This window comes from Babylonia areolata, chromosome 12, assembly GCF_041734735.1.
Source record: "Babylonia areolata isolate BAREFJ2019XMU chromosome 12, ASM4173473v1, whole genome shotgun sequence".
Lineage (NCBI taxonomy): Eukaryota > Metazoa > Mollusca > Gastropoda > Neogastropoda > Buccinidae > Babylonia > Babylonia areolata.
In genome coordinates this window covers 29,182,654-29,209,575 of record NC_134887.1, presented here as the reverse complement: position 1 = coordinate 29,209,575, position 26,922 = coordinate 29,182,654, and the positions used below count along the sequence as shown (strand labels likewise).

Sequence of the window (26,922 nt, the reverse complement as noted above, 5' to 3'; positions counted from 1 at the left end):
AGAGGAAGCCCAGAGAAAGAACGCTGCAGCTGTGGGTTTGAGTCGAAAATGCAGAATGTTTGCATTTGTTGCAATGACGTACATGCTTTCAGACATTATACCAGTCATGGAAAGACTGAACCTGACTTTTCAGCAAGAGGAGGTGAACTTGTCAGACATTCATCCAGCTGTGGAAAGTGCAAAAGCAAGACTGCAACATCTTCTGACGACACCAGGCCAGAAGGAACAGGAGTTTTCAGATGTTGTGACACGTGATGATGGTGTGTTCCAAACAATCAGACTGACACATGTGGACAGAGAAGCTACTTTCAAGGCAGCCCGTCAGAACTTTATTGAACAGCTCCTCCAGTCTCTGAGAGACCGTTTTCCCGATGATCAGATGAGTATAGTGTCAGCATTGGCAAATATCTTCGACAGACAGAGATACCCACCAAGCAATCCAATTCCCGGACCACTGGATCATTACGCAACACGAGAACTGACAGTACTGACTCGCCACTATGCGACAGTGCTAAACGGACCACGTGCACAGACTGACTTCAATCAGTTCAAGCGAACACTGAGTGGCTACGGGGGTGATGATACTTTTGCCATGTCTTGTCGCATTGTGATCAGAAACCTGGCTGTGCAGTACCCAGACTTTGCTTCCTTGGCAAAAATTGCCTTGGTTATCCCCGTGTCCAGCGTGGCGGCGGAGAGAGGTTTCAGTGTCCAGAACGGAATCAAAACAGAGGCGCGTTCCCGGCTGGGCGAAGGGAGAGTGTCACGGCTGATGCGCCTCAATATCCACGCTAAGAGTGTTCGAGACTTTGATGTTGACTCTGGCACTGATCGTTTCTTCGCAATGAAAGTGCGTCGAAAGTAGGTAAGTGAACTGTCTTTTGTTTGACAGTCTCTGACTCATGCTTGCAAACATTTACATCGTTATTTGTAATGCTACTGGATTTTTCTCACAAGGACTGGTTTTGCTCAGAGGCGCTGAAAAACGGTTGGGGTAGGAGGCGAAGGGACTGGTTTTGAAAAATCCTAGCGCGAACCCTGTCAATGCGCACCGTGTTTTTGATCGTGAAAGATGGAGACGCTTTCCAAACGATTAAAAAACCCCAATTTTACCGATAAAGAAATGGAAGTGATGATGGAGGAGATATCAGCTGAGGCAGCAATATTGATGACTGCACTGGGGACAGCCGTCACAAACCAAAAGAAGCAACAGATTTGGATGCAGATCACAGAGAAAGTGAACGCTGTCGGTGGAAATGCGAGATCTGTCGAGCAAGTAAGAAAAAGATGGAAGGATTTGAAAGCGAGCGTCATCAAAAAGAAGCAAGAAACAGCTAAAACTGGTAGAGGGCCGGCGCCACCTCCCCTGCCTTTTGAAGACTTGGTCTTGGGAGTTCTTGGTGCCAACACCAACCTGACCACAGGAGTACCAGGAAGTAAGTAACAATTTCATTAGTTCACTTTTCAACCTTAGACGTAACAGTCAATAATTTACATGTAAATGGTGGGCTGGGGAAAGGTGTTGCGTGATTTGGGGCAGAACGCGCAGGGGGGGGGGGCTTTATAGGGGGTTGCTTCACCCTCTGGGTAGACATTTTAAAGGGTTTTTTCACCCCGTCAGAGATTATAAAGGGTTGTGACTGGTGTGTAGTGTGTGCGTGTATGTGTGTGTGTGGTGCGCGTGCGTGCAAGTATCACTATATATACAGTAGTGTGTGTGTGTGTGTGTGTGTGTGTGTGTGTGACTGTGTGAGTAACTCTCTGTTACACACTAACACAGCACTCGATACTTGAAACTGAAGTGAATATTTTTTTTTCAATGTGCTATTGATTCCTTACAGTCAGCACAAAGAAAGAAATATATTGATAACATTTTACCGAACTTCTCTAATCCAGCCATGGTGATGCTCTTCGCTAAGCCGTTCTTCGTACAAGCTGAGCCAGTCAGCATGCCAAGCGCAATGCGGCGTGGTAGGCCTAGGCCTAACAGTGCCTGGCTGGCAGCCTGGCACGCACCACAGATCTATATTTAGATCTACGTGGAGAGAGAGAGAGAGAGAGAGAGAGAATCGGAGGTGTGATGCATGGACAGGTACAATAATAGTCTCGGACAATAACGTTGTCTGAGACAATGAAGTCCCGGACTACGCAGGGCATCGTTTTTGTATGCATAGACTGGGACTAGACCTCGGACAACGAAGTCTCGGACAACGAGGTTGGTAGTCTTAGACTTGCGGGGTCACGCTATTTTTAGACTGGGAAATCCCAAAGTTTTGCTACTTTCCTTTCACTGAGTGTTGCTTCCAGCCATATATCGTCGCAGTGTTTGGTAGATCCTTTTAAGCCGACTGTCCGATGGATAGAAGCGATGATTGTGCAACAAATCAGCAGTTGGTGAAGAGGTTGAAGAAGCCCAATTTCATGAAGAAGGAGACAGAAGTTTTGCTCGAGGAGATGCAGGTGGAAGCAGCTGTCATCATGAGCGTGTTTCAGAATGGAGTCACAAACAAGAAAAAACATGAGGCGTGGGCCAAAATCACACGATGCGTAAATGCTGTAGGAGGCAATGCGAGGACTGTTGACCATGTGAAGAAGAAATGGAAGGACTTGAAAAAGGCCGTAGTACAGAAGACACAGGACAAGACCCGTACAGGGGGAGGACCAAAGAGACCAGACCTTCCATTTGAAGACGTCATTCTCGCAATCATCGGTGGAAAAAAATCTGCTCTTATTACAGGAGCTGACGACAGTAAGTCTCTCTCTCTCTCTCTCTCAGGCAGAGGGTTGGACTGACGTGGGGTTGGCGTGAACAAGTTCATCGACAGTCTTATCAACAACATCAAGATGAGGTAAGTTTGTCACTAAGCCGGAGAGAGAGAGAGAGCATTTCAAATTTTGTTCATTACTTTTTCCCTATGCCAATGAATAACATATAGCTTATTCATTGTAGTCTGTTACTAATGCATGCATATATGTGTGTGTGTGTGTGTGTGTGTGTGTGTGTGTGTGTATGTGTGTGTGTGTGTGTGTGTGTGTGTGTGTGTGTGTGTGTGTGTGTGTGTGTGTGTGTGCAGATTTCCAGACTCTGAGCTTCTTGTGGCATTTGGAGTCCTGGGTATCCCTCCTATCACGTTCATCTCGGCATCTGACTTGGATTAGTGGGGTAACAGCAAGCTTCAGGTGCTGCTGGACCATTTTGCTAAGCCCAAGACGCATGCATGGAAGACAGGGGATGGAGAGGAGATGCAGAAACAGTCGCCTGCTTTGATCGATGCTGAGACAGCCAAAGATGAGTGGGTGGATCTGAAGAAAACGGTCAAGGAGCAGATGTACCCCAGGGACAGCACCTCGACACTCTGGCAGCTCATTGCCCGCTACCACCAGCTGGAGTTCACCAACCTCAAAAAACTGGCCCAGCTTGCCCTCACCCTGCCTGTCCACACAGCTGATGTTGAGAGAGGGTTCAGCACTCAGAATATGATTCTGACAAGTCAAAGGAACAGACTGACGGCAGAAAACCAGGCCATGCTGATGAGGGTGCAAATGTAAGGACCAAGAGATGTCAAGGGGGAATCAGAATGGGTGTTCAGGGTGACAGAAAAGTGGAGAGGGAAAAGGAACAGAATGCTTTTCAACAAGAAAGATGACTCAAAATGAATCAATAGCATTAGCGATTCTATGTAGAAACGACACTGTGTGTGTGTGCGTGTGTGTGCAGGAGAGAGAGAGAGAGACTCAGAGAGATAGAGAAAGAGAGAGAGAGAGAGAGAGAGAGAGAGAGAGAGAGAGAGAGAAATTAGATCTTTGACGAACCTAATCAGAGCTTTTGTATTACCATTTTTTTGTATGCATTAAACTTAATACACAATCAATCTGGCTTGCTTTCACAATGTCCGATTGATTTTGTTATGAAGAGGACAAATGTCCCATTACTTCTTGCTGGTCCAGGACATTTGTCCTATAGATACTGCTGAGGATGTACACCCCTGTGCTTTACATTGTCTCCTGAGTGTGTGTGTGTGTGTGTGCGCGCGCGCAACTGTGTGTGTGTGTGTGTGTGTGTACAAACTTCAACAAATTTTTACTCTCAAGTCCCTCTGAAGTGTTCAGCTACGATTGTGTCTCTGATCTTGCTGTCTGTTAGTTTGTCAGGGTAACTGATCACGTGTGGGTATGACTGTTTTTATCTCTCATCCAAGTAGATAGCAAGGAATCTTCACAGTAATATCAACTGACTGGAATGACGTCAGAAGCGAATGATGTCACACTGAAAAATAATCTCCTCATTTTAATGGACAGCTTGTTGCCTATATGTTTTGCTGATGGTGATTTTTAATTGTGACTTTTTATTCATTGTCCCTCATAAAGAAAAACAGGGGCATTTTCTTTTTCACACAGGAATGGCTTGACTGAGTGAAGGAGACGCTGGTCCACTGCCGTCCCAGGAGGAAAGGCTGCCAATCCCCAACAGAGTGCAGCCAGTAAGACTAAGACCATGTGCAGCTGGACTCCTTATAAGGGCAAGCCACACCACAATTGGGTACCATGCGTCTATCTGTCCATTCGTGGTATGCCAATGCCCCAAAGAAATATCAAATCAAATCAAAAGGCTTTGGAAGAAAACCAGTTGGTTTCCCTGCAGGAAGCACTAGCCCACCTAGCTTCCTACACTCCAGACAGGGTGGAGACAATTCATGCACCGGGTATGCCTCAAACCTGTGGTGCTATGGAAATTATGGGCATCCACAGATCCTCCCATGGCCCTCACTACGCCCTTACACCCCCCTGGCTAGCGCCCTCTTTTTCCGGCAGCCATCTCAACACCTGTTCCTGTGCATTTCATACGGCTAAGTTTTTCGCACTTTCTATCTATCGATTCTTTGGCGTTTCTGTTTTGTGTCCAATTATGTCTTCAAACAGGTCGCACAATTAGGTAGCTCGATTGGGAGATCGGTCTAAAATTAAGGCACGATCGCAATCGATTCGCGATCAGTCTGGGCCCTCTACCTCTGGCTCATACATTTGAGCATAACTTCAAGAGCCAAGATCAAGTGTAGATTAAAAAAAAAATCCAAAAAATCGAAGAGGACATCAAATGGGTGGAAAAATATCTCTGAGATTTGTGGGTCTATATGAAGTGACAAGACATTATGCCAAGTCACTTTCAGCTGAAAAATATTTGCAGCCAGGAGATTTTGAAAACCTCTACAACCTGAGCAAAGTAAAACTCTTCACCGATTAAACCTGTCTCCACAGCCCGAGAACCAGTTTTGTGGATCTTGAGCCACATGACAGTCTACCTCAAACCAAATCAAATTATGGTGCTTAGAGCCTCGCCGACCACAAAGGCCTCCATGCCAAGGAAAAAGGTATACAGTGATATGAACTGAGACAAAATCTATGTGTTCATTATGAACTGCAATCTGATGTGCATATGCATCTGTGTTTACCCATTTAGCGTAAATTCATCAAGCATAAATATAAAACTAACCCACATCTCCACAAACATTAAAAGAAACCTGTGCATTTTTTCATCTTGCGTAATACGACCAACTACACACTTTCATACAGAGAACAGTTCAGTTCATTTTCCACAAATGCAACCAACATGAAAGTTGAACAAGCTTTACACAATGCAACCGACACGAAAATATGACAAACTTTACAGAATGTCGCACTTTCACTTTTAGTCCATTGCTGACAACAACAACAAAAACAACTTAAAAAAGACAATGACCTAAAGAAGCAACAAAACAAAATCATTATCAGACACATTTTTCAGCTGGCAGTTTTCACAGAACTCTCTCCATAGGTGACACACACAGACCCAGTCTTACCCCCAACAGACATTAACCGCTCCTACTCTGCTCAGCAGTGGACGATTACAAAAGCTTCACATCCCCTTTCGACGAGATAGTCAGCAGCTTTAAGGCTCTCAATACCTGCACACAACAGATTATATTTTACAACAAAATCCATGTATAAATTTTACATTAATTCTTATAAATTCATTCATTTGCATATTAGCCTTCCAATTCACAAATTTTGTGGGTAAGTTTAAAATCTATTTAAGCAAAAAACAAACAAAACTATCGACCAAAGGGTGATGCAAAACAATAGCAACATGCACTCCGCCTACCCCAAGATACAGCCTGAATTTTGCGTACAGAGAAATATAACTTTGAGAGTGAAATGTAATCTTAGAACATTTTGTTCAAACATGATTTTAAACTACTGGTCTTGTCTCCCGACTGGATGTCTTCATCCACTGGTTTTCATGTATGTTTGCAGACAAGCAGTGATGTATATAATGTGCATCTATGTACGTGTGTGTATGCAGTACTATGTATACCTGTGCCTGTAATTTTCTAACATTAATACATATTTTTACGGGTGTTGTATATAATGTGCATCTATCATGTACGTGTGTGTATGCAGTAGTATGTATACCTGTGCCTGTAATTTTCCAACATTAATACATATTTTTATGGGTGTTTTTAGTTATTTATATATTACCTTTTCATTTCATTACTTTATATAAACAAAGATGGAAAATAAAACAACATAAAATTCACACAACTGTATTCAAGAATTTATGCTTGTTTTTTTAAATGGCTTTTTTTTTTTATTTCATTATTTCACATATACAAACCAAGATGCACTAGTAAACACACAAAAAAATCTAACACACACACACATATACTTGTATCTATGTAATTGTTATTTCATCATTGTAATAATAATAATAATAATAAATAAATAAATAAATTCTTAAAAAAAGAAAAGAACAAAAGATAATCTGTTACAACCTTGAGTTTGGCTTGGCCTGTCGCTCCAGACACCCGCATTCCTAATTTGTGCATGTCGGAGGGTGTCAGCGCCTGGCTGCGCACACACACACACTCCACAATCATCATCAAGCATCAAGCAATAATGTCAGTCAGAACTGCACAAGCTTCAATGGCTGTAAAACTCACAGTAGGTGATGCATTCAACGCCCATCAAGAGATCCATCATTAGCTGGCATTTCAGAATTAAGGTTGCCTACTGGGTGATATATAATGACAGTCAGTGTCAGCTAATAGGACATAATAAAATATACTGTTGAAAGAATTTCAAAAGTGCATGACCTTGTGCAGAGACAAATCACTGTGCTTCCACACCAAACTTTCCACACAACTTTCATAAACATGAAAGACCAGATCTGACAATTTTTGGGGGGGTTACACATGGATATACTTGAGAGAGAGAGAGATGGCCTGATGCCATGGCAACAGAAAAGTTCCAAAAACATAACATTTCTTCTTTTTTTTCCACATCTTCAATCAAAGTGCATGAATGAAGGAGGCAAATCGCTCTCTCACATTAATTGAAATACTCTATTTTTAGAGAAAAGAGCACAGAAATATCAAATGTTAAGATACATATAAAGCCCTCACCTGTTGCCTTCTTCTTTGAAATGCCTGTACAAACTTCTGTACACCTGCAGGAGAGCAGAAAGAGAGATGCATCATTGATTGTTAAGTAGAAAAGACTTGGAGGATACAAGGGAAAGGTGAAGAGATCACCTATCCAATAATCAGACTACTCTACGGACATTTCCATCACAATTCTGTACCAATGAACACGAAACAAATTCATTTTAGAGGATTACTTGCATGAGCATCTATCTTTAGGATCTTGTTCCAATCTGAATGTTGTGCAACATAAGCATTTCCCTAAAACATCATTTTTCTTTTAAAACATCTGTTCATCCACATCACTATCTGAGTTGTTGCTATTTTGTTCGCATTCGTGAGTGCTCCTCGTACCACAACTGAAATTCATCAGTGATGCGCAAACTGACTGAACAGTGACTTATTTAGAAACAAAGAAAGTCAAAATCAAAAGCTATAACCAACCTTGTTTGTTTGTTGTTTTAAGACTTTTTGGGACTGAAAGGGATTTCATTCACTCATTTAAAAAAAAAAAAAAAAATCTGAACCGTCTGAACAAGCTGAACCTTGGTGAAATGAGATCAGTGTGACATCCATCTGAGATGCAGTTTCTACTTCTGTACTTTTAAAGTGGTGCGTCCAATTTTACTGATCAAAAGTAATACAAAAAAAATCCCAGGAGGAAGTCCAAGTCCAGATAAAGAATTGCACATCCTAACCTGTAAACTCCGTCTTTGTCTTACTGAGATGGCAGCCCTTCACTGCTAAATACACTCATCAACAACAGCCTAGGGGTTCTTCTGCATTCATGGACTGCAACACCTACGCTCACACATATGAAGGAACGAGCTTTCACTGGTACATCCATTTTTACCGCACCATGCATGCAGCTATACTGCGTTTTCAGGGGTCCAAAACTGTATGAATCTTGTAGGGCGAGTGCTCTTACCACGTTCACATCGCCCAGCTTGACACGGCCCCTGATAAGCTCTGACACAGACTCCAGCTCCTCCTGGCTCACGCCCACCCATTCCTGGCTCTGGGAACGCAGGGCAGCTCTCGATTCCACTGGGTCTTCTGCAATAATTACATCACATCGATTAATTCCTTAGTCTTGGAAAGCCTAAGCCTTTTCCAGGTTCCTAACTCTGTTGTGACAAAAAGTAGTATGGCAGTAGCCACAATCTGTTTTTCCACCGAAGAGGGAACGAGTTTATACTGTTCACATGAAGGTGTGGATGTTCATTTCACCAGTCACACAAGAGTGGAGGGCAAGAAATGTGGATGCCAGTAGTATAATACAATGAGATAAATCATCACTGGGTGTGGGGTGAGGGGGTCAATGTTCCTGGGTTGTACCTAAGAACCAGTCAGGGTCTTACCAGCTATATGCTGCCAATGCCTGACCAGCATTCTGGGTTCATGTACTGTATGTGTCAGACATCTCAACCCTCCACTCCCCAATATGTATGTGTACAGACACGTGGATGACTGAAGCCTGATAGATGGTATTGAAAATGAATGATGGGTGCCTAAAGGTAGCTGTCAGTCAGCTCCACCCAGGTACGCAAACTGTTGTACAAATAATTATCTTTGTAAAATGCCTAGAGCTTGGTCTCAAAGTGACTGAAGATAGGCGTAACACAAACAACAATAATAACACTAGTTATGACCTTACCAGCTGGTATTATACCAAAACATCCAACACGCGTGTTGGGTTTATATACAGATCAAGACATTAGCTCCCATTCCACCACTTAAAAAAAAAAAAAAAATTCATTAAAAGCAAAACTACTTGTACCACATATGGATCATTACACATTCTTTGACTCCTTGAAATCAGACCACTTACCGACAAATTCACACACAGCAGTAGGGACAGCTGCAGCAGATTTACTCTCTTCACACTCTGTTTCCTGTGAGTCGTCCCCTCTCTCCTCAACACTAACAGTGACAGCAGTCTCTGAAGACAACTGTGTACCATCACCAGCTGTCCGTTCACTGGGATTTACCACCTCTACTGTCTGGATTCCTAAGAGGCTCTGAAGTTCTTCAACTTTGGCTTTATCTGCCTCCGAGCCCTGGTAAAAACAAAACAAAACAAAACAACCACATCTCTTCATAAAATAATAATAAAAGGCAGTGAAGAAAAATACAAGAACTAACAAACACCTCGGTGAAAAATATATAACCAAACATGCACATGAGATATTAGATAATATAAAGTAGCAATGAATTAAATTAAACTTGTAAACCATGTGAGAAAACAAATATAAAATTGAATGGCTATTATAAGAGTGAATAAGTTATGTTTTTTGTGAACAACTGAAAATTTTACTCTGAAACAGAGCCAGCAAGTTAATCTTCATAGTAGATCACTCACAAAAATATTCTACAAAGAAACAAAAAAACGAACAACAAAAAACAAAAAAACAAAGAAAAAAGAACACAAACTCAAGTTAAAGAAAAAGAACAAACAAAAACTCACCTCAACCAAACAAAAGACCATAAACATGTATTCAATATGCACATTACATTTTTTTTCTAAAATAAACTTGGACTGACAAATAGAAAGTAACTCATGCACTCTCTCCCAAACACCACCCCCCACAAAAGAGAAATATCAAAAGTTACACTTCTACAGATAACACTTGCAATTCCATAAACATGCACCTAACACTTACAGTTATACACACTCTCACACTGCGACGGGTATAAATGCATGTTTTCTAAACTGTCAGAAACACATACTTGAACTCCTCTGAACTCTTTTTTTGGAACAATTTGAATACTTTTCTTTTTATGGAACACTCTGAATTTATTTCAAACTCAGACCCTGATCCGCATTTGGTATGCATGCAACACTTATCTACACGGCACACACACAATGTTTTCCTGCAACAAATCAAATTCTCTTTCTGGAGGCTATTATGTACATTTAAGGCCCGTTTTGCAGGGTCCAGAGCTTTTCAGGTGCGCTGCTTACTTTTCTTCGACTATTTATGCGACTCAATACCATACCCCGCACTCGGTTCACCATGTGTCTCACAAAACTAATAAACCACCTGCAGACAGAAAGCAAGTGGGTGACCCTAGGAAAGCCAAAAAATGAACTCAGGAAGATCCTGACATGAACTGCAATGAAATCTAGACAGTGGGAATCACTGGAAGCAGGAGGAGTGTGACTTACCCCCATTCCAACCTGATACTGAAGCTGCTGCAGCGCCTGCATGGCAATGGGAATCTGAGATCGGAAATACTCCATCGCCTCCTGCAACAGTGACAGCAACCTGGCTTATAAAAACATGGGACACCAGTTCCATTATGTTCATTGAAGATCAGTGGTTAATACACGGTTTAGAAGACCTAAACTTTTAAAAAGATTGTTGGAAACATCTCTATGTGTGAAGTCACAAATGCTGCTTGCCTCGAGCGTTCAAAAGACATGCAAACATATCTATAAAGTCTAAAAAGCACTGTTTCACATGCATGGCTGCTGTTTTCTGCCTCTTGTGGAAGATGACATGAGCAAGGACTTTACTTCAACATGACTTTACTTCAACACTGGCTGATAAAACTTTAACACGACGACTTTTATGCAGACAAGATTTGCACAAAATTGCTGTATTTCAATTTTAATAAACCTGACTTGAACAACACAACTTTTCAACACTGACATGACTTTACATCAAACGCTCTGGCTTAATGTCTACACTTACAACTTGCGCTTTCTGAATCTCTGCTGCCTCCTGCACCAAAGCCTTGTATTCATCTTTCACTGCATTCACTTTGCGCAGCAGCTCCAGAGGATTTCTCTGAAAAATATAAATCAAGAACCTTCTAACTAATAGTAATATGTATCATTACATCTCTAAGACCTAGTGTCAGATAAAAACAATGGAAAATATACATGGGAATAGTGGTCATACGGGACCAAGGGAAAAGCATTTTATAAACAATAGTAATAACTTAGTATCTAGATATACTCTTTTACCAGCAAAGGATTTTTTGAGAAAATTTAATTTCTACTTCACCACATTATGGTGAATAAAAAATTTTTTTTTGGGGTAAAACTAATAATAATAAACATGATGATGAACAAACTGTTTTCTTGAGTCTGCATAACTGCTTTCAAACATGTTTGTTCATTTCATTGTATTAATCACTCTTGGTTCAGGACTTTTTTTTTTTTTTTTTTTTTTTTTTTTTAAATTCTTACCAACACAAAAGCACACTGTACACAAATCCACAAAGTTCTAGAGACAACACAAAACACAGATATAAAGAATTCCAAAGAGAGAGAGAGAGAGAGAGAGAGAGAAACTGCAAACATCTATTTCTTCCATAAGTCGTGTTTGAGTATGTGTGCATGTCTGTGTGCTTCGTGGTCTGACAGACATCTTGTTGTCATGTGTTACAAGAGATTTGAAAAGGCTATATAAAATACTGATGTACTGTTATCATCATCTGAAGTTGTGTCCTCATAGTTCACTGACTCTGTTATCTCCTGCAGCCTGATCCTGGCATCGCAGTTCCAGTTTTCTTGACAGGTGATTAAGGTCTGACTCTGCTTTTTGGAACTGAAACACACCAACAGTACACAACATGAACACTCGTAACAAATTCAATCATTCTGTTTTATTATCACAAAAACAACAAAAAATGCTTGCTGTCAGTTGAAATTATTGTGTTTCATTCCATGCATAAATTCCCAAATTCGTGTTACAATAGTTTTACAGGTTCAAATTTAACTCTTTAAAAAAATTTTTTTTTTAAGTGCCAGTCGGGCACTCTGGACAAAACATTTGACTCTTTGATTGCCAAACTGTGGTTTTGGGTGCCAGCATAATAAAATAAAATAAAATTTACATTTGTGTTGATGTTTGGAAAACTGCATTCAAAATGTCCTCAAGCCTGAACCCCATGGGCCTGTTGATAGCTTCTTTACTCTTTCTGCCACATCTTGCTCAATAGAGAGCAGAACTCTCCCTGCTGCCGTCTCTGACACAACCTTTTTTCTGGTTTCTTGTCTTTCCATGGACAACTTGTGCACTTGAGACTGGGAGTGCCTCACGAGTGTGAACCTTTTTGATCACTTCTGATCCATCATCAATTTAATTTTTTGCTTTTCCAATCCCACCTCCCATCTGTTTGGTCTCCTGACACGGTACACACACGAGCACTTGGGTGCCATCTTTCATCATTTCAACAGTGTGCCTAGGTAAGTGCCTAGGTAAGTCTTTCTGTCAGGCTTCATTGTACATGCACTGGCTCTTTGCTCTTTGCTTTTTACTGCTGTTTATTCTTTTTGTCATCCTCATCTGTTTCGGAAGCCTTTCTTTTAACAATGAAGATGGAAAACATCGTTCATCACGAACGTGCCATGAATGTAAACATGATCATCTGATCGCACACGCACCAAGATGCCACTCTGCGAAGCGAACTGCAGCAGATGACACTTTACATTTCGATTGACCACGTTCGAACTTGCTTTCTTGGGGTGTCTTTTAATTAATTTTCTTTCACCTCTATCAATTTTTGAGTGTCAACTGGGCACTCTCGACAGAAAATGTGCATGCCCGCACCAACTTTTCGTAGCATTTGCATTCCCAAGTTTGCCTTCACTGCTGTTCTGCATGAACTTTTTACTAATGGCTGATAGAACCGCATATACAAAAATCTAACCAGGAATCAAACTTTTGATCCACAGATTGGTCACGTGACGCTCAACACCCCCTCTTAACTGTATTTGCCAAAATCTTACCTGGTGACAAGTTCTTTCAAATAAACCCTCCTCTGTCTTTTACCTTGCATGTAAGAACTATTTCAATGCCTCTGGGATACACAAACGCAGAGACAAAGGATCCAAGATGGCCGCAGAACCCCCCAGGGGTCCATTACATTCTTTTAATTCAAGTGCAGACCCACCAGTCGATGTGTACTGTCAAAAGGATGATGCGATTTTCTGGTTGGCAAGGTGCATACTGATAAAGCTGCCTGTTATTAGCACTGTCATAAGCACTGCTTGGTCTTCTTCTTCTTCTGTTGTGTAGCCACAATCAACACATTGATTATTTTGCCACATATTGGGGGGGTTTCTGCAGACCAGTTGCTTGAAAAAAAAAACCCAACAAAAAACAAAAACAAACTATGTGGATTGATTTTATACATGTCTGGAAGACATCTTGCAGGTTGAACCCCCCCCCTCCCCCCCCCCAATTTTTTTTTTTTTTTTTTTACTCCAATCACATTCGCACTCTCCCTCCTGCCCACTAACTGTATCAGAGGGGACGAGAAGTGACAGGCAGGCATCCTATTGATGGCCCCTGGCACACCCGCTGCAGCGCCCTCCTTCCAGCACTCCCCCTACCCACTACTTACCTAAACATTCACTCTCACATTCATACCCGACAATTGCTGTAATTTATGGTTTTGCCTACTCTTGGAGTTTCACAGCAGCGAGACTGTCAAGAGTGGTGACCTTGAGGTGAGAGGTGACTCTGCTTTTGAAGCTGCTGGGGGAGTCTGCCTCAACAATGTCTGCTGGGAGTTCATCCCACTCACGAATGGCACGTGGGAAGAAAGAAAAGAGCTGATACTGCTGTTTATGATTCACAAGTCATTGGAACTGTTGGTCATGTGATCTTCTGTCTCTCATAACTGGTTTTTGGAGGACACTTTTGTTGACTTGCACCAGGTCGTTGTGTATTTTGTACAACATTGTGACCCTTGCTGCTTGACGTCGTTTCTGGAGAGGCGGCCACTTGAGCTTTTCAAGCATGTCTGTTACACTTGCACGCCGGTGGTAGCGGTTGAGGACGAATCGAGCTGCTCTTCTCTGGATGTTCTCTAATTTCTTTATGCATCCTGTCTTGTGTGGGTCCCAAACTGAGCTGGAGTATTCTAACAATGGTCTTACGAAGGTTAGATAAGCTTTTTCTCTCAGCTCGTTGGAGGCAACTTTCAGATTTCGTCTCAAGAATCCAAGGACTTTGCTTGCTTTCTTTGTAATGTTGTTGATGTGTTCCTCGCACTCTAGATCTGTCTTCAAGGTAACTCCCAGGTACGGCGCTGATTGTACTATTGATAGCTCGTGTCCGTGCATTTGGTACTTGTCGCTGATTGTACTTTTGCAGTGAGGGATTTTGAGTAGCACATTTGCCCGGGTTGAAGGCCATCTCCCATTTCCGTTCCCAGATTTGGAGATGCTCAAGATCCTCTTGCAGGTGGGCATGATCTTCTGCAGATGATATTGTGCGGTAGATGGTCCCATAGCTTGGTGGGGAACTGTCAGGGCACTGCGATGCTGACTCGTGCACTAGCCTTCATTCTGGACGATCACATCTGACTGAGTCAGTGAGTGATTGTGTTGCAGCAAATGTCAGCCCTGTCAACTCTTCAACGTTGTCAGACTTTTTTCACCCTCTTTGTCTGCATCTTCTTCTCTTCCCCTTTACCGCTCCTTTGAGGATGGCTTTGGCAAGGCCGTCTGATCTTGTGGTATGACCAGCACTACGTACCATTAAAAAAAAAAATCTCATGAGTACATTACTTGATGGTGTTGTTCCTTCCTAACCCCCAACCGTCACAATCAAGTCAAGATTCCTACACCCCTCCCTCCCCTTCAAAGTGGGTGCACTGCATCATGTACAAGGCTGTTCGATAGCTTTACGTCAGTGGTAAGGAAAACGTAGCGAGGTTGGCAAAAAAAATGAGCAGTCGACAAGAGGTGACACGGTAAGGAAAACGTAGCGAGGTTGGCAATAAATGAGTAGTCGACATGAGGTGACGCTGGGCAGCGCTTCTGGGAGATTTCAGTTTCAGTTTCAGTAGCTCAAGGAGGCGTCACTGCGTTCGGACAAATCCATATACGCTACACCACATCTGCCAAGCAGATGCCTGACCAGCAGCGTAACCCAACGCGCTTTGTCAGGCCTTGAGAAAAAAAAGGTGAATAAATAATAGATAAGCGTACATACGTCCAATACCAACAACTTCAAGAACCTTATCGATAATCACAAAATTTTAAAAGACATTTGGTTTGACTTTGATGGTCCAAGATAATTGTAACTGGGTCTACTTAGACTGAGACAAGACAGATAACGACATAGCATAAAGAAGGCCGTGAGGCCTTGTGCTAATCATAAATGAGACGGGGCGTAAAAAGCCGTGAGGCTACGATGATCAACATCAGCCCCTAACCTGAACCTGAACCTGAACCTGAAGCGTACATAAATAAGTAAATAAATACTGGGAGAGCTCGATGGAACACGGAGTCAAATTCCTTAATTTTGGCGGCGCTTCTTTTGAGAAATAGAACAGCTCAAATATTTAATGAAAACAATCACTAAATGCTGCAACAGTGTCAAAAGCCATGCGTAATAGATCAAGTTCACAAACGAAAAAATATCTAAAATTTACCTTTGCTTCCAACATTTCACTTGCTGCCTCCATGATGAAGAAGTCACGTGATTTTGTAAAAGTGCAGCTCAAACATGATTGGTTATTTTAAGCGCGTTGTTCGAAACGAAAGCAGAGTGCTCTGTCCTTGTTCTGCACACATTTAAGAAAAACAGACCAACCTGAAGTAATTAATAGATTGCTGAAAAACGATGAGTTAGTTTGCCTTTCAAAAAAGTGCACAGAGAAGAAAATGAACCAGTATGTATTACAAATGCTTGCATATTTGTAACTGGATTCACGTAGTTCATCAGGTCCATTGATCATGAATCGGTTTCAAACCATTAATTTTTACAGTGATGTTAACCTAAGTTGAATCGACATGGAACAAAAATCATTTGCATGTGTGTTAATCGTGTGTAAACGCAGTTAAGTGACCTTCACATGAACAAGAATGATGGCTGTGTCATTGTCAAGACGTGATAATGATTACTATGACGTTAAACGATGCTGAATGCTTTTGTGTTCCCCAGCCCCACCCTCACTCTCTGTTATCAACTTACACTTCATCTTCTTCTTTCCGTTACACGATCAACATTGACTTGCCGATGACTCTGTCGTTGTTCATGCATGCTGGGTATTTTCGTGTCTCCATAACCCACCGAACACTGACATAGGTTACAGGATCTTTAACGTGCGTATTTGATCTTCTGCGTGCGTATACACACGAAGGGGGTTCAGGCACTAGCAGGTCTGCACATTATGTTGACCTGGGAGATCGGAAAAATCTCCACCCTTTACCCACCAGGCGCCGTTACCGTGATTCGAACCGGTGACCCTCAGAAAGTCAGATTGAAAGTCCAACGCTTAAACCACTCGGCTATTGCGCCCGCCCACTCGGCTATTGCGCACTTAGTTACAGTACAGTCATCATGGTTTTCGTTATGCGATATAGATGAATGTTATAGCTAATTAACCCGTTCAATGCCAGGGAAATGTAACTCCTGCTGCAAGGGAATTTATATATATATATATATATACATACAGAAATGTCAAGTTTGTTTTCTTGCAACAAATATCTACAATTAATGAAATATGGTTTTCTTATCAAATCACCCTAACAGTCTTTGTGTTTCATGTTATGCATGCATACACCCAGGCATTTTATTTTGTTTTGATTATGGGATGAGGGCTCATTCTCAAGTTTTTGGTTTAATCATTCAGTGACTCCATAGAAGAAGGAAGAAAATAGGTGGAAAAAGATCAATCTTCTGATATTGTTAATCACAATAAGCAAAACTGATTCTAAAACTTCTGCTTCAGTGAAAAACCTAGAGATTTCCCCTCTGTATGAAATTATGCTTAATTAACTGCTGTTCAGAAGTCCTGTTGATGATTTCAGACAAGCAGATGTGGCAAATATTCTTCCTCTTCAGCGTCTGAATGCCAGCCTAGCTAGACTGGGCGACATGATTGAGCGTGTCAGGTATTACAGTCAGCGAGCATCTTCCATTGCCCGACTGGACTTGTGTGTTTCTTGGTGTCGAGAGATGATTTGTCAGGTATGTTTTGGGTTACTTGATGTCTGGTATTTCACATCATAGGTTTACATTTTGTTTCCCTTTCTCAAGGAGATGTCACTGAATGTATTCTGACTAATCATATCTATACCCCGTCTCGCCAGCTCCGTTCTTCCTCTGATACTCAACTTCTCAGGATACCTCACGTTAGAAGTAAGACCTACGGACACAGTTCGTTTTCTTTTCAATTACCAAAGACGTGGAACAAGCTCCCTGATAACCTCAGTCATTCTGATTCCCTCGCATCTTTTAAATCTCGTCTCAAAACTCACCTTTTCCCTAAAGGCCTAAGCAATAAGTTCAATTGTGGCAGGTCCACTTCCTTTGCGTTAGCTGGTCTTGACTATGTGTGTATACATATGTATGTGTACATAACTACATGCATGTATATGAATGTGTATTGTGTGTGCGTGTGTTTATGTAAGTTTGTGCCTGCCTGTGTGCGTATGTGTTAGGGTAGCTGTTAGATACACTTGTATGTTAAAATGTATATATGCAGTGTGCGTGTGTGTATGTGTGTGTGTGTGTGTGTGTGTGTGTGTGTGTGTGTGTGTGTAGTCACATTTTGGTGTGTGTATGTAACATTGATGTAATGTTTTATGTTAACAAAAGCGTTTTTGTAAAGCACCTAGAGCAGATTTCTGTATAGTGTGCTATATAAGTATCCATTATTATTATAATTATTATTATTAATCCATATATGCTACACTGCATCTGCTAGGCAGAGATGCCTGACTGCATGATAACCCAGCATGCTAGTCAGGCCTTGAGTGCATGCATGTATTTTATGTGTGTGCCTATCAGAGAGGATTTTTCCAACATAATTTTCCCAGAGGGTAACACTTCAGTGTTGTTACATTCGATTTAGACGGAATTAAGTGACAGGGTTTAAATTTCTGGAGAAACAATGAATACATGAATGGAGTGTGCTTTCTATAAATCAACTGAACGGAACTGTAGTACTTTTTGCATGTCTGTGGATGCATGCACACATACACACACATGCATGCATGCACAAACACACTCACTTAAAAACATTCACACTTGCACAATCATACCAAAATGATTGATATATATGTATATATATATATCTACATTCATGGCACAGATAGATCACATATCTACATATATATGGCACAGATAGTGGCAGAGAATCCTTTTGAAAAGATGATTAGAGGACAATTCATCCTTGCTACCTTAGCCATTGTAATATTTTATTATAAATACAACGCTCCTCTCTCTCTCACAAAGTGTGAAATTCTTTCTCATGGATATATCATATTCATAATTGTATTCAGTTCTGTAGATATGTATACATTCATAGTGAAGGGAAATATGGAGCAGAAAAAGCTCCACTTCATCTCTAGTTCCTTTTTTTGTTTTGTTTGTTTCTGTTTCACAGGGGTATATCAGAATGCGAGAGTTTGTCCAAGGAGGACTGGAGTACCGCACACTGACTGACAGGATTCAGGAGCTGGAGGGACAGCTGCAGCAACTTCTGAAGGAAAAGGTCTGAACATTTGTTTATTTGCCCCTGAAAACGGAGTATGGCTGCCTACATGGCAGGGTGAAAACGGTCATACACACAAAAGCCCACTTGTGTACAATACAAGTGAACATGGGAGTGGCAGCCCACAAACAAAGAAGAAGTTTGTTTATTTATCTTATTCATCTATTTATTTGTTTATTTATTTTATCTATTTTATGTATTTATCAGTCCATTTATTTATATTTTGTATTCTGTTGTTTTTTTGTTTTTTAAAATTCATTTTGATTTCATAAACATTTACACACCAGTGATAAGGGCTGGAGGCCTCGTTTCGGCATGGTGTTGTGTCCATGGGAAAGTTACTATATTCCAGTTGTTCATCACTCCGCCCAGGTCTGAATGGGTACCTGACTTCACTTTTGGGAACGTTAAAAGAGTGGAGGGAGAGAGTCTGGCTACCACCTTTCTATGCCAAGCCCTTAACACGGTGGTCATGTAATTTTTTATTTTGGTAGAATTGTCCGTGCTTATGTTGAATCAGAACAGACACAAGTGTGCACCACCGAAGTGACTCAGCAGCAGTGCAGGGTCTCGTCTCCTCTGGTGTGTGGCCTCCTGGCAACTAATAATCGATAGTTTTCCTGTGAACTGCTGGTGCTGAGACATTGACAGACAAAGGTGGGTGCCCGGGGCTGTGTAGAAGGGATTCGGAATGAACGGTGTGGGAGTAACTCTGCTAAAACGATGCAGATGATGGGGCAGGAAAAAAAACCCTTTCATTGCTGAATCTGTTTGTTACAGGAAGATCTGGAAAAAATGGCCAATAAAGAACAGTCGGTGGAGCACCAGGCCAAGGGTTTGAAATGTATTCAATGTCAGTGCAACATTGGGGACAACTCACTGCTTCCTTCTTGTCAGCACCCCCCACCACCACCTCCACCTCCACCTCCACCTCCGCCTCCGCTTCCGCCAGTGTCTCAAACCAGAGTTCGTTTCACTGTTGTCAAGAAATCTGCCTTGAAGACAAAGGACAGTACCAGAGAAAATGTAGGTGAATACAGGTTGATTTAGAGTGAATTTTATATTTAGTTTGAATGTGGACACTCACTCAGTCTGGCTCCGCGACTAAGCCATTTTTGGCGTTAGTAGGGGGCTTAGTAGGTGGTGTCCTAAGAATATTGAATCAGAACAGGCACCACTGAACACCACCGAAGTGACTCAGCAGCAGTGCAGGGTCTCCTCTGGTGTGTGGCCTCCTGGCGACCTATCATCGATGGTTCCCAGTGGACTGGAACTGTGACGGATGAACCAAGGTGTGGTCGTGTATGGGGGAATCTAGAATGAGCGACGTGGGAGTAATGCCACTGAAACGGTGCAGATGATGGGGCAGCACAAAAAAAAAAAAAAAAAAAAAAAAAAATTACTGCATGCCCTGGTGGCCTTAAAAATTTCTGGGGCCTTTAACATTTTAAAAAAAACTTGACATTGTCTATGCTTGTCACAGCTGATGTTGTGTAAAGTGATGAATGTTAGTAAGCAATTCATGGCTTTTGCTGAATGAACTGGAGAGAACTGTGAATAACTGGTGTGTGTTGTTGAGAGGCAAGTGAGTACATGTATGTTATATGAAATATGTCATTTTGATCAGATCGACTTGTTTCACTCCCAGATCTAATTTTAAGTGTCACTGCTGCTTACAGCTCAGTCGACCACACTGCGCAATATCACATTAAAAAAAAAAGAAACATAATTCATATAATAAACGTCAATTTTAGATATTATTCATATATCAAGCGTTAGTTCAGTGTATGAATTTTGATACTTTTTTTTTCATTTTCTGTGCATCCGTTTACAGGAACAAAGGTCACGGCCGGTGATCACGGCAGAAGATCTGCAGAGAGTCAAGTTGCGACGTCCAGAGGACAGACCAGTGCACACGGAAAGGGTACGCCCTTTTCTTTTTTCTTTTTTTTTTCAGGATTTGTTCTCTGTGGATGATCCCCCCCACCCCCACCTAATAATAATAATAATAATAATGGATACTTATTTAGCACACTATCCAGAAATCTGCTCTAGGTGCTTTACAAAAACGCTTTTGTTAACATAAAACATCATATCTATGTTACATGCACACACCAAAATGTGACTACACACACACACACATGCACACACACACACTCACACACACACACACACACACACACAAACACACACACGCTGCATACATACATTTTAACATACATGTGTATCTAACAGCTACCCTAACACATACGCACACATAGGCAGGCAGAAACTTACATAAACACACGTACACGCGGTGTGCACACCTTGTGTCTCTGTTTTCTTCATTGTTCTGTTTAATTTATTTCTGCACAAGATTCAGCGCTATATAAATACCATTATTATTATTATTATTATTATTATTATTTCATCTATTGATGGCTCACCACTTGTATTTTGTTGTGAATGTGTATGCAGTAATCAATAATCAGATTCAAATGTGGTGAAGCATTACATGCTTTATAACAACACTAAAATCAGAAAAGGAATTAAAAATAAAATCTCTAAGTTACCTGTGATAATAACACAACAGAGAAAACGTGGCAAGTGCCTAATTAACCTCGCCCCCTCACAAAGAGCAAAAGGCGAACAGAAATATATATATCTATTATGTTTTATTATATGAGAAAAATGAAATCAGGGCAGAAAGGACAAAGAAGAAACCATAGAATTTCTGAGATCAGAAAGCTTTGAGCAAATAATTAGTAATACACACACACACACACACACACACACACACACACACACCTACACACATGTATACATGCATCTTGTATTTGTGCACAAAAAAATTTGAATTCTGCATTAAAATTTTTTCTGTTATGTTCAACAGACGCACACACGTACAAACTCAGTTACACCAAACATGTACATGCATCCAGTACATGCTCACACACATGCAAAAAAAAAGTGGAATTCTGGTTGGTCTGGTAGTTTTTTCTGTGTTTCTGTGCATTGTATTTTCACATTCCCACGGAAATTGTCCAGCCCACAGACACGCCGCAGAATGGAGGGGAGCTGCGACGAGCGGCGCTGAGAAAAACACAGTCTGCAGTGATTCTCAGGGATGTAGGGAACATGATGCCCATGTGAGTTTGGTGCGTGGGGTTGTGTATTGGTGGGAGGTGTGTGTGTGTGTGTGTGTGCGTGCGTGCGTGCGTGCGCTTGAAGACAGTGGGTTTGTATGTGTGTGTCGGGTGTGTGTGTGTGTGTGTGTTTGTGTGATTTCTTTGTGTGTGTATGTGAGTGTGCTTTTAGGACAGTGGGTTTATGTATGTGTTCTGCCTGTTTGTGTGTGTGTTCTGTGCGTGTGTATGTGTGCATGTGTTATCTTCTTCTTCATTCGTGGGCTGCAACTCCCACGTTCACTCGTACGTACATGAGTGGGCTTTTACGTACATGACCGTTTTTACCCCGCCATGTAGGCAGCCATAGTCAGGAGTGTGCATGGTGGGTGTGTTCTTGTTTCCATAATCCACTGAACACTGACATGGATTACAGGATCTTTAACGTGCGTATTTGATCTTCTGCTTGCGTATACACACGAAAAGTGGTTCAGGCACAAACAGGTCTGTATATATGTTGACCTGGGAGATTGCAAAAATCTCCACTCTTTACCCACCAGACGCCGTTCCTGAGATTTGAACACGTGACCCTCAGATTGAAAATTCAACGCTTTAACCACTCGGCTATTGCGTCCGTCATGTGTGAATTAAAAAATGATCCCCATATGCATTTTGTTCATGGGACTGGGTGTATTGGTGGGGAGATGTGTGTGCATGTGGTTCATTGGTATTGGTTATCAGATCCTGGATTATGCATATAAAGAAGAAAGTTTCCTTACTTAGAATTGAATGTTAGAACTTTGATTATTTTAGTGGTTTGACACCACCTTTCTCGGCAAAAGTGATACAGGAAAGTGTTGGGTCGGATAGGCTGTGAATGAACTAAGTTGTTTGTGTGTGATTGTGGAAAGTGTGTGTGTGTGTGTGTGTGACGTGGAAAAATTTGATCTCCATGAAAATTTGCCGCATGGGTTTGTGTGTATTGGTAAGAAGTGTGTGAGTGTGTTTTTGAACAGTGTGTGTGTGTCTGTGTCTGTGTCTGTGTCTCTGTGTGTGTGTGTGTGTGTGTGTGTGTAATTTGGAGAATGATCCCAGTGCAAGTTTGGTGCATGAGATTGTGTGTTTTGTTCGGAGGTGTGTATGTGCTTGTGGATAGTGTGTGTGTGTGTGTGTGTGTGTGTGTGTGTGTGTGTAATCTGGAAAATGATCCCAGTGCAAGCTTGGCGCATGGGATTGTGTGTACTGGTGAGACATTCTGGACAATGGGGTTTTTTTGTGTTTTGTGTGTGTGTGTGTGTGTGTGTGTGTGTGTGTGTGTAAGATCTGGAAAATGGATCAACACGTATGTTTTGTGCATCAGATTATGTGTATCACTATCACAGTATCAGACAAAAAGTTCTGTTAGTTTTTTCACTCACACTATAACTCATGTTCTTTGTGTTTTGTTTTTCACATGCAGTTTTGGATGTGTTCACTGACACAGTTCAGTGATCACAAACTGAACCGACTCTTTGTTGCGTGTGTGTGTGTGTGGGTGCTGGTGTGTTTTGTTTTTCACATGCATGTTTGGATGTGTTCACTGACACAGTTCAGTGATCACAAACTGAACCGACTCTTTGTTGCGTGTGTGTGTGTGTGGGTGCTGGTGTGTTTTGTTTTTCACATGCATGTTTGGATGTGTTCACTAGCACAGTTCAGTGATCACAAACTGAACCAACTCTTTGTTGCGTCTGTGTGTGTGTGTGGGTGCTGGTGTGTTTTGTTTTTCACATGCACGTTTGGATGTGTTCACGGACACAGTTCAGTGATCACAAACTGAACCGACTCTTTGTTGCGTGTGTGTGTGTGTGGGTGCTGGTGTGTTTTGTGCAGACAAGCGGATGAAGTTGTCAAGCAGAAGCGGGTTTTGAAGAAAACGACCTTGAAAAGGTGTGCGCTGCAAAGTGTATCGCTTTCAGTTATACTCTCTCTCCTCTCCCCGTCTCTCCTCTCTGTCTCTCTCTGTCTGCTCCCCGCCACCCTCCCCCCGTCTCTCTCTCTCTTATCCAATTTCCTACGGTACAGTTCTGTTCCTGATAAGTTAGAGGCGAGAACTGTTAAAAACTGAATAACACACACACACATGCACACACACGCACGCGCGCACACACGCACACGCATGCACACACGCACACACACACACACACAAAGAAAAAAGATCAGTACGAGGTTTTAAGATTGTTTACAATGGGTTTTGGATGGGCCAAAGATTTTTGTCAAAATTACGTTTGGAATACCTGGTGTCCAATAACTTTTTAAATCATCATTGCAGATTAGTGATTGCATGCTTCTTCTTCATCTTCGTTTTGTGGGCTGCTGTCTCCCGTGTTTACTGATATATATATATACCAGTGGACTTTTAGCTATAAATGCATGACTGTTTTTACCTCACCATACAGGCAGCCATACTCCGTTTTCAGAGGTAGTGATTACATGCCTTTGTATGCAAGAGATGGATGTGAAAAAAGTCATACCAACAAACCCCCCCCCAAAAAAAACCCCAATGACTAATCTTTTCCTGAAGAGCAGCAAGTGAACTGTTTCAACAGAAAGACAAGTGATAAGCTAGCTGTCTTGTCTCTCGTTTCTTCTGCCCTGCATCTTCTGTAAGAGGATTCAGTCCAGGGTGAATGCTTACTCAGTTTCAGTTTCAAGGAGGCGTCAAAGCACGCGGACTGATTCTCATTGATCCCTTTTCACTGCATATTATCTGCTTACTCTTGTCTGTTTATTCTTGTTTTGGCTGCCGGAAAAAGAGGGCGCTAGTCAAGGATACACAGGGGAGGTAACCTGCTTCGGGAGGTTATCGGCCGTAGCTACTTTCGTTTTCTCCGCATAGGCGGGTAATAGTTTGCACAGGACAGGAATCAGACCCTTGCCGGAGTCTGCACTAGTGGGTCACGGTAAGTATGTTACTTAAACGTAATTTTAGGTAGAAAATTTCCTTTTTGTTTGAAAAAAATTGTCCGTTTTTATCTTTCATAGTCCACTGCTGTTTGTTTTCAGAAGTCCCGGTGGCACTCCACTGAGGGATCGTAAACGCAGACGGGAGTCAGGCCAGGGGCTGACACCGATGATGAACAAGGCTCTCAGACTCAAGTTCCAGGTACAGTGATGCTGTGTCAAAACTCACCCATGTCATCATCATATTTTTGTCTCATATTATGTTATGATTGTTTTGTTGTTGTTGTTTTTTTTATTATGATGGTGTTTCAAGGCAAGTGTGATGGTAATTTTGTTGTTTTATACTTATGTTATTTATTGTCTTTTTTCTTTCTTTTTTTTTTCTTTTTTTTTTCTTTTTTTTCTGGTTATTTTTTGCTGTTTTTTGTTGTTGTTATTATTGTTTTTGTATGTTTATGTTATGATTGTTTTACATTTATGGCATTTTCTGGCACAATGTCATAATGATTTATTACTGTTATCTTACGTTTATGCTGCTTAGTGTTTCAGGCCAAATATAATGATTTTGTGATTGATATTTCATACCTTTGTTATTATTGTTATTTTAAATTTATGTTATAATCATTCCATCTTAATGTTATCATTGTTATTTCATATTCATGTTGTTATGGTTATTTCATAGTCATGTTATTGCTATTTCATATTCATGTTATTACTGTTATTTTATTTTATAATTATGCTATGATTATCTTATTTTAATGTTACTGTTATTTCATATTCATGTTATTGCTGTTTCATATGCATGTTATTATACTATTTCATATTCATGTTGTCATCATTATACTTACCTGTTATGTGGAGTGATGGCCTAGAGGTAACGCGTCCGCCTAGGAAGCGAGATAATCTGAGCGCGCTGGTTCGAATCACGGCTCAGCCGCTGATATTTTCTCCCCCTCCACTAGACCTTGAGCGGTGGTCTGGACACTAGTCATTCGGATGAGACGATAAACCAAGGTCCCGTGTGCAGCATGTACTTAGCGCACGTAAAAGAACCCACAGCAACAAAAGGGTTGTTCCTGGCAAAATTCTGTAGAAAAATCCACTTTGATAGGAAAAACAAATAAAACTGGCACTGTAGTATAGCGACATGCTCTCCCTGGGGAGAGCAGCCTGAATTTCACACAGAGAAATCTGTTGTGATAAAAAAAAAAGAAAAGAAATACAAATACAAATACATGATGTTGCAGGCCCAGTCTCCCTGCCTGTCGTCGGAATCAGACAGCAGTCCTTTCTCCAGTCCAGACAACCTGCAGCCATCCACAGGGGCTGTCGGCTCCTCACCTTTGACCCGGAAACACTCTCCGTAGAACCGTTCGTTGATTGCATTATTTTGTGTCACGTCGGTCATGAGGTGCTGATTGAAGAGATGCTTTTAAAAACAGACTGAGGAGAAAGGCCGAAAGCCACACAGACAGACAGACCAGCGTCAAACTTCATGTGTGGGCCGCGTGGGAGGGACTGTTGCTCCTGTATTGGTCTGTCCAGCCCCACACATCCGACGCTACTGTGTCAGGTCACATCACCCAGGGTGCGGCTCTTAAGCCTCTCAAGATTGACAGCTGTCAATTTCTTTTTTTTTTTGTATTGCATTGCAGTGCACTCCTGGTTGTTTTTTTTGTTTTTTTTCTGTATTGATTTCTTTATGTGTTGGTAATATCTGATCTGCTTTTTCATGGTGATAGTCATGCCACTGCAGGAATACCTTTCTCTTTGTTTCTCCCCCCCCCCACCCCACCCCCCCTCCCTCCCCCACCAGATTTTGCCAATATGTATGCTGATTAGTGTCTTACCACTGCAGTGATACACCTTTCTGTTTGTTTCTTCCCCACCCCCCCCACCCCCCACCCCCCCGACCAGATTTTGTCGATATGTATGCTGATTTGTGTCTT

At 41.5% G+C, this 26,922-nt stretch overlaps 2 protein-coding genes across 2 annotated transcripts; one reads left to right on the top strand and one right to left on the bottom strand.

Moving 5' to 3' along the window:
- Positions 1-4,055: 4,055 nt before the first annotated feature.
- On the bottom strand, positions 4,056-15,887 carry LOC143288137 (SKA complex subunit 2-like). The gene is made up of 9 exons (XM_076596429.1): positions 15,858-15,887; positions 11,933-12,016; positions 11,156-11,251; positions 10,627-10,707; positions 9,289-9,517; positions 8,386-8,513; positions 7,440-7,483; positions 6,810-6,885; positions 4,056-5,942 (listed from the first exon to the last, which is right to left on the bottom strand). The coding sequence occupies exons 1-9, from the start codon at positions 15,870-15,872 to the stop codon at positions 5,883-5,885; spliced, it is 813 nt and encodes a 270-aa protein (XP_076452544.1). The 5' UTR covers positions 15,873-15,887; the 3' UTR covers positions 4,056-5,882.
- Positions 15,888-16,005: 118 nt separating this feature from the next.
- LOC143288136 (uncharacterized) lies at positions 16,006-26,653 on the top strand. Its single transcript, XM_076596428.1, has 9 exons — positions 16,006-16,097; positions 17,239-17,398; positions 18,819-18,926; positions 19,707-19,952; positions 20,761-20,850; positions 21,954-22,054; positions 23,903-23,959; positions 25,076-25,175; positions 26,221-26,653. The coding sequence occupies exons 1-9, from the start codon at positions 16,090-16,092 to the stop codon at positions 26,338-26,340; spliced, it is 990 nt and encodes a 329-aa protein (XP_076452543.1). The 5' UTR covers positions 16,006-16,089; the 3' UTR covers positions 26,341-26,653.
- The last annotated feature ends 269 nt before the right edge of the window (positions 26,654-26,922 follow it).